The sequence below is a fragment of the Phyllobates terribilis genome, unplaced genomic scaffold (assembly GCF_046119375.1).
Source record: "Phyllobates terribilis strain yellow unplaced genomic scaffold, ASM4611937v1 Scaffold_7__3_contigs__length_470593459, whole genome shotgun sequence".
Taxonomy (NCBI): domain Eukaryota; kingdom Metazoa; phylum Chordata; class Amphibia; order Anura; family Dendrobatidae; genus Phyllobates; species Phyllobates terribilis.
In genome coordinates this window covers 41952903-41965698 of record NW_027362767.1, presented here as the reverse complement: position 1 = coordinate 41965698, position 12796 = coordinate 41952903, and the positions used below count along the sequence as shown (strand labels likewise).

Here is a 12796-nt window from a genome sequence, read left to right as displayed (position 1 = left end):
TCACTGCAAGTTCTCAGTGCAAAGTCTCACCAATCAGAATGATCAATCTTGGAAATTTAAGGTGAAATTGCTGCTCATAAGAGAAGGTACATGGAAATATACGCAGGAACAAGTGCCTCATCCATTGCCAGATGATTGGCTAGAAAAGGATCATAAAGCACAAATCTCCCTCAGTGTAGATGATGATCAGATTGTGCATATATGCAAATGTGCAACTGCAAAAGAGATGTGGGATGAATTACAGAAAGTGCATGAAAGATCGAATCTCAGCAATAAGCTTTGTCTCATGAGAAAACTGTCTAACTGATGGGCAGAATATGCAGGACTATATAAGAAACACCCTAGAGATCGTGGAGAGTCTCCTGGGCATTGGAGAAGAAATTAAAGACTTTCATGTTGCTGCACTACTATTAAGGCTGTGTGCGCACGATGCGTTTTTTAAGCGTTTCCGTAGTGGCAAAAACATTGCAGAAACGCTTAAAAAACGCATGGTAGAAGGCCTGCCATGTTCCCCAATGATAATCCGCATGTGTCGTGCACATACTGCGGAAATTTCCGCTGCGGATTATCATTGCGGAAAAAAACGCAGCACTACCAATTATTTTGTGGAAGTGCTGCGTTTTCGCCGCCATTTACTTGCATTAGAACGCGCCAATTCCGCAAGACTGCATCTGTACTTGCATAATTGGAGAGTTCTAATGGGCGGATGGTACCCGGGTGTAGAGGAGAGGAGAGTCTCATCTACACCCAGGTACCATTAAAAAAGCTGTAAAAAAAGAATAAAATAAAAAATATATATATATTTACCTTCTGGCGGCCCGCGCTGCGCTCCTCCTTGCTTCCCAGCACTTCGCGATGGAATGAAGGACCTGCGCTGACGTCAGAGTCATGTGACAGGTCACGCGACGCTAACGTCGGCAGGTCCTTCAGTGTACCGCTGCCGGCAAGGGAGAACGGAGTGAAGCAGGACACCGGGGGCCATCGGAGGGTAAGTATACATTTATTTTTTGACATTCTCTCGGGTCACACTATATAAATCCATGCTGTTTGCATGGATTTATATAGTGTGACCAAGTTGTCAAGCACTTTCCAAGTGATGCTAAAATCGCTTGGAAAGCGCTTGTCAACCCGCATGTGGAAATGCAAGTGAAGAACGCTTCACATCCGCATGTCCCTGACAGGAAAACGCATGTACAATCCGCATGTACAATCCGCATGCGTTTTTTTCTGCCAGGGAGATGCAGAAACGCTCAGGAAAAAATCCTGAGCATTTCTGCATCGTGGGCACATAGCCTAAGTGGTCTTCCAGAAAATTATGACACACTTGTCACTGCACTAGATGCACGGCCAGATGATGAGCTCACACTAGAATATGTCAAAGGCAAGCTTGTAGATGAATTCAAGCGAAAAACACACAATGTAAGCAGCAGTAATGAATCTAGAGCAGAAACAGCATTAAAGACACAGGACTTTCCTAAAAATAAGAGCAATCTAAGGGAAACTTGTGAATGTTTTGTCTGTAGAAAGTCCGGCCACCTTAATGCAGACTGCAGAATTTGGAAAGCAAGAATGAGTCAGCTTAAAAAGCAGAACAGTGATCAAAAGGTGAAAACAGCTGTAGAGGAAAAATCTGCATGTGTTGAAACTGCAAGTAATACAAGTACAGGCTCATCTGCAAAGCATATGTGGTGTATAGACTCTGGTGCTAGCAGCCATATGACGAATAACAAGGATTTGTTCACTGACATTGATGAAAGCAAGTCAGAAAGGGTCATCTTAGCTAATGGTCAATATATGACTTCAGAAGGAGTAGGAGACGGCTAACTCAACTGTCCAGTTTCCTCAGCACAAAGCAGAAAGATCCCAGTAAAGGATGTTCTCTATGTTCCCAGTCTTGAAAGAAATCTTCTGTCAGTAAAGAAGCTTACGCAAAAAGGGAATGTAGTTACTTTTAATGACCCGCCGCTATATGGGACCCGTGAGCGGTGCGGTGCCGGTGTCAGCTCCCCCCTCCCCGCTTGCTCAGGGCCCCGGCACAATACTTACCTCTCCTCGTGCCTCCGCAGCAGCTCCGGTTTCTTCCGCGGCTGCTGCACAGTGATGTCTCAGGTCAGAGGGCACTGTGACGTCTTTACACCGCGCTCTCTCCAAAGCCGTCACAACACAGAGCGGGAAGACGCCGGCGCAAGTGAGGAGTCCGGAGCAGCGGCAGCAAGTGAGAAGTGAGGTGAGTATTTGACTTTTTTTTTTATTGTATGGAGGCATGGGGCATTATATGGTGGGGTGGGGTGGTGTGACATCCTGCATGGGGCATTATATGGTGGGGGTGTGTGACATCCTGCATGGGGCATTATATGGGGGGGTGACATCCTGCATGGGGCATTAAAAGGGGGGGAAGTGACATCCTGCATGGGGCATTATAAGGGAGGGGGGTGACATCCTGCATGGGGCATTAAAAGGGGGGGGGGAGTGACATCCTGCATGGGACATTATAAGCGAGGGGGGTGTGACATCCTGCATGGGGCATTATAAGGGAGGGGGGGTGACATCCTGCATGGGTCATTATAAGGGAGGGGGGGTGTGTGACATCCTGCATGGGGCATTATAAGGGAGGGGGGGTGACATCCTGCATGGAGCATTATAAGCGAAGGGGGTGTGACATCCTGCATGGGGCATTATAAGGGAGGGGGGGTGACATCCTGCATGGGACATTATAAGGGAGGGGGGTGACATCCTGCATGGGGCATTATAAGGGAGGGGGGGTGTGACATCCTGCATGGGGTATTATAAGGGAGGGGGTGTAACATCCTGCATGGGGCATTATAAGCGAGGGGGGTGTGACATCCTGCATGGGGCATTATAAGGGAGGGGGGGTGTAACATCCTGCATAGGGCATTATAAGCGAGGGGGGTGTGACATCCTGCATGGGGCATTATAAGGGAGGGGGGTGACATCCTGCATGGGGCATTATAAGGGAGGGGGGGGGTGACATCCTGCATGGGACATTATAATGGAGGGGGGGTGACATCCTGCATGGGGCATTATAAGGGAGGGGGGGTGACATCCTGCATGGGGCATTAAAAGGGGGGGGAAGTGACATCCTGCATGGGACATTATAAGCGAGGGGGGTGTGACATCCTGCATGGGGCATTATAAGGGAGGGGTGTGACATCCTGCATGGGGCATTATAAGGGAGGGGGGGTGTGTGACATCCTGCATGGGGCATTATAAGGGAGGGGGGGTGACATCCTGCATGGAGCATTATAAGCGAAGGGGGTGTGACATCCTGCATGGGGCATTATAAGGGAGGGGGGGTGACATCCTGCATGGGACATTATAAGGGAGGGGGGGTGACATCCTGCATGGGGCATTATAAGGGAGGGGGGGGGTGACATCCTGCATGGGGTATTATAAGGGAGGGGGGGTGTAACATCCTGCATGGGGCATTATAAGCGAGGGGGGTGTGACATCCTGCATGGGGCATTATAAGGGAGGGGGGTGACATCCTGCATGGGGCATTATAAGGGAGGGGGGGTGACATCCTGCATGGGACATTATAAGGGAGGGGGGTGACATCCTGCATGGGGCATTATAAGGGAGGGGGCGTGTAACATCCTGCATGGGGCATTATAAGCGAGGGGGGTGTGACATCCTGCATGGGGCATTATAAGGGAGGGGGGTGACATCCTGCATGGGGCATTATAAGGGAGGGGGGGGTGACATCCTGCATGGGGCATTATAAGGGAGGGGGGGTGACATCCTGCATGGGACATTAAAAGGGGGGGAGTGACATCCTGCATGGGACATTATAAGCGAGGGGGGGGTGACATCCTGCATGGGGCATTATAAGGGAGGTGGGGTGACATCCTGCATGGTGCATTATAAGGAAGCTAACATCCTGCATGGGGCATTACATGGGGGAACAGTCTGCATGGGGCATTATGTGGGGGGAACGACCTGCATGAGGCGTTATGTGGGGGGAACAGCCTACATGGAGCATTATGTGGGGGCACAGCCTGCATGGAGCGTTATATGGGGGCCAGTATTCTGTATGGAGCGTTATATGGGGAGCAGTATCCTGTATGGAGCCGTTATATGGGGGCCAGTATCCTGTATGGAGCATTTTATGGGGGTTTCTGAGCTATCGTAGAATTTACAATAGATATCTCTCATGTAATGTAAGAAGTGAAATCTTTGCATTGTACTATATATATATATATTTCTCTGCGGTATCTGAGTATCATGAATCGTGGTATGTGTTAAAGGGGCCCATTGAGACTCTTTCGCCCGGGGCCCACAAAAACCTGGAGCCGACCCTGGTTACACCAGTCATTCAAGCCAAGAAACAAGAACAAGAATCTCAATCACCAAACCCAGACACTGAAAAAGAAAACACTGAAGCCTGGATAAGCTCTGAAGCCAGCAAGGAAGAAACAGAAGGACCAAGTCAACCTCCAATCAGGAGATCAGAAAGACCAAACAAAGGTATCCCAGCTCCACGCCTTTCTTATATGGTCAGAGCACTTCCTGAGCCAGAGATGTGACTTAGTAGAACGTGGTGTACTAGAGGTTGTTTATTGCGAGTCTGACAAGATGTTAGCTGATGGTATGACAAAACCATTGCCAAGAGCCAAGTTTGAGGACTTCAGAACTGCAATGGGACTAACAGGATAAGTAGTTGTTGAGTGGCGGTGTTGGAATATGTCTAGTGCAACAACTCCATTCCTGTGTATGTAAATGTTCTATTGCTAGGTTTGTGTATTGTCTATAAAGTTTAAAAAAAAACTCCCAGAGGCTCACACACAGAAAAGACCATGTGACTGTGTTCAGTTTCCTGCATCTGTGCATGAGAGGAGAAGCAGCCTGCTGATGCTGCACAGAGACACTTAAGATATGTATATTCCTGACTCCACAAGGCCTATCCTATCTGTGCCTGTTTATAGCTAATAAATGCTTTGTTCTGTTGTCATCACGCTTTGAGAGTATCCTGAATGATCCGCTGCCAACAAGAAGCTTAGAACCAGTCACTTTAATAGAGCTGCAATACCAGAAACAACCTGTGGGCAGGTGTGGCGCTGTTTCTCAAATAAATCAGTCATGTCTGGAAAGGTGGAGAAAAATAGGCCCTGTAAACGAATAAATAGGGTCCATCCTCCTGGCTTTTTAATTTTAGCCTTCATTCATGTGACCCTTGAAGATACTTGCACACTACACTGCCCATAGGGAGCGACAGGGGGCTCCTCTTACTGGAGTAAATACTTTTTACCTTTTTTTATCTCGGCTTTTTTAAAGTTGTGGGGGGAAAGGAGTCCACTTTTCTTCAGTGATCCCCTTTAAACTAAAGGACTTTTGGCAACACAGAAGTTCCAAGTTTTAGCCCCGGGGTCGGGGGCTTGGGGGGAATCATATCGATTTGCAAAACACTGGTCTAGTTTGCAAGTATAATGTCAGATATACAGGTGTCATGGTGGAAAGAAATGTTTCCGCACACAGCAGACTTCCTGAAAATGAATGACAGGCAGGAAAAATGTGGTCATCCCCCAGCCTGTCATGGCTGATAACAGCGGACAATACATTGCAGTAAACGCCAACTATGGAGAGAATAATAGCAACACTACCCTGCCCCCACAATATGTGGCCTGCACTGTTTGGGCACTGGTATCTGCTCACTCTATAGCAGCAATATGCAGACACTATATAGCAGTATTATTGTGAGTATTGTATGGCAGCATTATGTGAGTATTATATGGCAGTATTACATGGGTAATGTGCAGCAGTTTTATGGCAGTATTATGTGGGTATTGTATGACAGCATTATATAGGTATTGCCTAGGTTTATGTGGGTACTATAAGGCAGTATTTTGTGAGGATTGTATGGCAGTATTACATGGGTACTGTGTAACAGTTTTATATGGGTATTATATGGTAGTATTTTGTAGGTACCGTGTAGCAATGCTCTGTGGGTATTATATTTGAGCATTATGTGGGTATTGTATGGCAGCATTGTATAGGTATTGTGAAGCAGGTTTATGTGGGTACTGTAAGGCAGTTTTATGTGGGTATTGTATGGCAGTATTACATTGGTACTGTGTAGTAGTTTTATATTGGTATTATATGGCAGTGTAACGTTGGTACTGTAAGGCAGTATTATGTGAGTATTGTATGGCAGCATTATATGGATATTGTGTAGAAGTTTAATCTGGATACTGTAAAGCAGTATTATGGGTGTATTGTTTGATAGTAGTATATGGGTATTGCTTAGCAATGTTATGTGTGTAATGTAAGGCAGTATTACATGGGTTTTGTGTAGCAGTATTATTTATTTATTTTACTCACTTATATTGCACCATTAATTAAGCAGCGCTGTGCAGACATTATTATCGTCACTGTCCCCATTGGGGCTCACAATCTACATTCCCTATCAGTCTTTGGAGTGTGGGAGGAAACTGGAGAACCCGGAGGAAACCCACGCAAACACGGGGAGAACATACAAACTCCTTGCAGATGTTGTCAATGGTGGGGTATTATGTGAGTATTTTAAAGCATTATTATGTAGGTATTGCATGGCAAAATTATATGGGTATTATTATATTGCTATTATATGGCAGTGTTATGTGAGCACGGTATAGCACTGTTATGAGCTCACTACTTCAGTACTGTAAGACCAGTTTCTGTGAGCAATGTGTGGCACAGTTAGATATGTCCTATATGGAAGTATTATGGGGGCACTGTATGGTATTATGTCGATTTTATGTAACAGTAATATGTGGTCATTTTATTGTAATATCATTTAGGTTCTATATGGCAGTATAATGTGGACACTGTATGGTATTACTATGTAGACTATGTATGTTAGTAGCATTATGTAGACTCTATATAACAGTATCATGTGGACACATTATAGTTCTGCTATGTAGGCACTATATGGTAGTATAATATGGACTCTATATGACAGCACTATATGACACTGTATTGCACCATTATGTAGATTCTGTATGGCTGAATTTCATGACCATTTTTGTAAATTATCTCAGGACATTTACCCATTAGGCCTCTCATAGCGTATGGCACTGTTACGGTCTGACTATATGGCACTAATATGTGAGCACTGTATATCAGTATTGTTTATTCATACCATTATGTAGATTTTATTTATGCGAGCGCTTTATGTTGTTATCATGTAGGCACAATTGGTAATATTATGTGGGTTCTGTTTTATACCTCCAATTTATTTGCCACCAATATATGGCGGCATACTAAAAGCGCAGAAATCGTTATCGGTCAGTATTGCAAAATAAGGAATGAAAGGGCGGGAGACGGCACAAATATTTACCTTAATACAGCCTAGATCATACATGTCAAACTCTAGTCCACAGAGTGGTTTTATTTGGCCCGCGACACCAGAACCACAACCCCTATGTGGAGCCATTTTCTGTATAGAGGACTATGTGGGGCCATTATTCTGTATGGAGGACTATGTGGGGCCCATTATTCTGTATAGAGGACTATGTGGGGCCATTATTCTGTATAGAGGACTATGTGGGGCCATTATACTGTATGGAGGACTATGTGGGGCCATTATTCTGTATGGAGGACTATGTGGTGCCATTATACTGTATGGAGGACTATGTGGGCCCATTATTCTGTATGGAGCACTATGTGGGCCCATTATTCTGTATGGAGCACTATGTGGGGCCCATTATACTGTATGGAGGACTATGTGGGGCCCATTATTCTGTATGGAGGACTATGTGGGGTCCATTATTCTGTATGGAGGACTATGTGGGGCCCATTATTTTATATGGAGGACTATGTTGGCCCATTATACTGTATGGAGGATTATGTGGGGTCCATTATTCTGTATGGAGGACTATGTGGGGCCCATTATACTGTATGGAGGACTATGTGGTGCCATTATACTGTATGGAGGACTATGTGGTGCCATTATACTGTATGGAGGACTATGTGGGGTCATTATTCTGTATGGAGGACTATGTGGGGCCCATTATACTGTATGGAGGACTATGTGGTGCCATTATACTGTATGGAGGACTATGTGGGGTCCATTATTCTGTATGGAGGACTATGTGGGGCCCATTATTTTATATGGAGGACTATGTTGGCCCATTATACTGTATGGAGGACTATGTGGGGTCCATTATTCTGTATGGAGGACTATGTGGGGCCCATTATACTGTATGGAGGACTATGTGGTGCCATTATACTGTATGGAGGACTATGTGGTGCCATTATACTGTATGGAGGACTATGTGGGGTCATTATTCTGTATGGAGGACTATGTGGGATAGGACTATGTGGTGCCATTATATTGTATGGAGGACTATGTGGGGCCATTGTACTGTATGGAGGACTATGTGGGGTCCATTATTCTGTATGGAGGACTATGTGGGCCCATTATACTGTATGGAGGACTATATGGGGTCCATTGTTCTGTACGGAGGACTATGTGGGGCTCATTATTCTGTACGGAGGACTATGTGGGGCCATTATACTGTATGGAGCACTACGTGAGGACCATTATACTGTATGAAGGACTATGTGGGGCTCATTATTCTGTATGGAGGACTATGTGGGGCCCATTATACTGTATGAAGGACTATGTGAGGTCCATTATTCTGTATGGAGCACTATGTGAGGACCATTATACTGTATGGAGGACTATGTGGGGCTCATTATTCTGTATGGAGGACTATGTGGGGCACATTATTCTGTATGGAGGACTATGTGGGGTCCATTATTCTGTATGGAGGACTATGTGGGCCCATTATTCTGTATGGATGACTATGTGGGGTCCATTATTCTGTATGGAGGACTATTGTGGGACCATTATACTGTATGGAGCACTATGTGGGGCCCATTATTCTGTATGGAGGACTATGTGGGGCCCATTATTCTGTATGGAGGACTATGTGGGCCCATTATTCTGTATGGAGGACTATGTGGGGCCATTATTCTGTATGGAGGACTATTGTGGGGACCATTATACTGTATGGAGGACTATGTGGGCCCATTATACTGTATGAAGGACTATGTAGGGTCCATTATTCTGTATGGAGGACTATGTGGGGCCCATTATACTGTATGGAGGACTATGTGGGGCCCATTATACTGTATGGAGGACTATGTGGGGTCCATTATTCTGTATGGAGGACTACAGTTATATGAAAAAGTTTGGGCACCCCTATTAATCTTAAGCTTAATGTTTTATAAAAAATTGGTGTTTTTGCAACAGCTATTTCAGTTTGATATATGTAATAACTGTTGGACACAGTAATGTTTCTGCCTTGAAATGAGGTTTATTGTACTAACAGAAAATGTGCAATCTGAATTCAAACAAAATATGACAGGTGCATAAGTATGGGCACCTCACCAGAAACGTGACATTAATATTTAGTAGATCCTCCTTTTGCAAAAATAACAGCCTCTAGTCGCTTCCTGTAGCTTTTAATGAGTTCCTGGATCCTGGATGAAGGTATTTTTGACCATTCCTCTTTACAAAACAATTCCAGTTCAGTTAAGTTTGATGGTCTCCGAGCATGGACAGCCCTCTTCAAATGATCCCACAGATGTTCAATGATATTCAGGTCTGGGGACTGGGATGGCCATTCCAGAACATTGTAATTGTTCCTCTGCATGAATGCCTGAGTAGATTTGGAGCGGTGTTTTGGATCATTGTCTTGCTGAAAGATCCATCCTCTGCGTAATTTCAACTTTATCACTGATTCTTGAACATTATTGTCAAGAATCTGCTGATACTGAGTGGAAACCATGCGTCCCTCAACTTTAACAAGATTCCCGGTGCCGGTATTGGCCACACAGCCCCAAAGCATGATGGAACCTCCACCAAATTTTACTGTGGGTAGCAAGTGTTTTTCTTGGAATGCTGTGTTTTTTTGCCACCATCCATAATGCCTTTTTGTATGACCAACAACTCAATCTTGGTTTCATCAGTCCACAGGACCTTCTTCCAAAAAGAAATTGGCTTCTCCAAATGTGCTTTTGCATACCTCAGCCGACTCTGTTTGTGGCATGCTTGCAGAAACGGCTTCTTTCGCATCACTCTCCCATACAGCTTCTCCTTGTTCAAAATGCGTTGTATAGTTGACCGATGCACAGTGACACCATCTGCAGCAAGTTGATGCTGCAGCTCTCTGGAGGTGGTCTGAGGATTGTCCATGACTGATCTCACCATTCTTCTTCTCTGCCTTTCTGATGTTTTTCTTGGCCTGCCACTTCTGGCCTTAACAAGAACTGTCCCTGTGTTCTTCCATTTCCTTACTATGTTCCTCACAGTGGAAACTGACAGGTTAAATCTCTGAGACAGCTTTTTGTATCCTTCCCCTGAACAACAAATCTTTGTTTTCAGATCATTTGACAGTTGTTTTGAGGAGCCCATGATGCCACTCTTCAGAGGAGATTCAAACAGGAGAACAACTTGCAAATGGCCACTTTAAGTAGCTTTTCTCATGATTGCATACACCTGGCTATGAAGTTCAAAGCTCAATGAGGTTACAAAACCAAAAAAGTGCTTTAGTAAGTCAGTAAAAAGTAGGTAGGAGTATTTAAAACAAGAAAATGATAAGGGTGCCCATACTTATGCACCTGTCAAATTTTGTTTGAATGCAGATTGCACATTTTCTGTTAGTACAATAAACCTCATTTCAAGGCAGAAACATTACTGTGTCCAACAGTTATTACATATATCAAACTGAAATAGCTGTTGCAAAAACACCAATTTTTATAAAACATTAAGCTTAAGATTAATAGGGGTGCCCAAACTTTTTCATATAACTGTATGTGGGGCTCATTATTCTGTATGTAGGACTATGTGGGGACCATTACACTGTATGGAGTACTACGTGAGGACCATTATCCTGTATGGAGAACTACGTGGGGCCATTATTCTGTATGGAGGACTATTGTGGGGACCATTATACTGTATGGAGGACTATGTGGGCCCATTACACTGTATGGAGGACTATGTGGGGTCATTATACTGCATGGAGGACTGTGGGGGGCCCATTATACTGTATGGAGGACTATTGTGGGGACCATTATACTGTATGGAAGACTTTGGGGGCCCGTTATTCTGTATGGAGGACTATGTGGGGCTCGTTATTCTGTATGGAGGACTTTGAGCGGCCCTTTATTCTGTATGGAGGACTATGTGGGGCTTGTTATTCTGTATGGAGGACTTTGAGGGGCCCTTTATTCTGTATGGAGGACTATGTGGGGCTCATTATTCTGTATGTAGGACTATGTGGGGACCATTACACTGTATGGAGTACTACGTGAGGACCATTATCCTGTATGGAGAACTATGTGGGGCCATTATTCTGTATGGAGGACTATTGTGGGGACCATTATACTGTATGGAGGACTATGTGGGCCCATTACACTGTATGGAGGACTATGTGGGGTCATTATACTGCATGGAGGACTGTGGGGGGGACCATTATACTGTATGGAGGACTATTGTGGGGACCATTATACTGTATGGAAGACTTTGGGGGCCCGTTATTCTGTATGGAGGACTATGTGGGGTTCGTTATTCTGTATGGAGGACTTTGAGCGGCCCTTTATTCTGTATGGAGGACTATGTGGGGCTTGTTATTCTGTATGGAGGACTTTGAGGGGCCCATTATACTGTATGGAGGACTTTGAGGGGCCCATTATACTGTATACTGGTTGGCCTGCGACTTTGTTCAAATTTTTCATTTTGGCCCTCTGTGTGTTTGAGTTTGACATCCCTGGCCTAGATGATGACCAGTAAGTGATATATTTCATAATCCGTCCCTATAAATAAAGTATTTTATGATCGGATCGATAGTCTTGAATGTCTGTAAACAGGCGGCTCTTAAAGGAGCCTCGTCCCCGTGATTCATTTCATTTGGACTCACATTCCCGCCCGCCCGATTCCTTGCTCCGATGACTCCAGGCCCAACATAACTGTGAAACGTGAAACTGTGCGGCCAGCGTAAGTAAAAATAATTTTGTGACTTACCCACGGCCATCCCTTCACTGTCCGACATCCCGGGAACGGACGCTGCAGGAAAATGTCAGAGCTAGGAGTAACGCTGCGTGTTCTCTCTCCCTGACAAACAGCTGTAGTCCGGGCTGGAGATAAGGGCGATACTCGCACGGGAGGCGCGGGGATTGGAGGATATAATTTGATCTCCCCTCCCCTCGGATTTTCCATTTCCCATTAGACTGCAGCAGACAAATGTAATATTAATAGTGGTGGGACCTAAATGTTCATTGAGGATCCGGCATCTGCTGCGGTGACAGATGTCTGTGCAAAGTAATATCGTCCTCATCAGCCGCGGCAGCTGTCACCCAGCTTTCCCAGACGCTGGACAGCATATCTGCTTAGTTTTATATACCTAGTGCTGCAGATTTGTGCTCAGTGACCCTTGTGCCAGCCATAATGGCGGCCACCCAACTTTCCACGGAACAGATAAAAGTATTAAAACTTATAGTAAAAGATGGCTAAAGAACAGGGTTAGAAAAACATGTCTGGTTTGTTCCAAAAACAGGGCCACATCTGTCCACAGTTTGTGTGCGGTATTGCAGCTCAGCTCCATTTAGTTCAATGGAACCGAGTTGCAATACCAGGCACAATCTGTGCACAGGGGTGGCGCTGTTTCTGGATTGATGCGGCCATGTTTTTGGAATCCCTAACTCTGATTGCTGTTGTTTAACCATTTAATGCTGATGTCAATCTCTGACAATCGCATTTAAATAGCGTGATTATGGTGCTGCACTGTTTCAAGTG

General features: G+C 45.0%; 1 protein-coding gene across 1 annotated transcript in view; it reads right to left on the bottom strand.

Annotated features, from left to right (window-relative positions):
• The window catches only part of EML1 (EMAP like 1), a 102372-nt gene extending 90196 nt beyond the window's left edge, over positions 1 to 12176 (bottom strand). Inside the window, exon 1 of the mRNA XM_073638420.1 lies at positions 12026 to 12176. Within this exon, the coding sequence (XP_073494521.1) occupies positions 12026 to 12053 (28 nt within the window). The 5' untranslated portion in view covers positions 12054 to 12176. The remainder of the gene's footprint in view (positions 1 to 12025) is intronic.
• Between the last annotated feature and the right edge of the window lie 620 nt (positions 12177 to 12796).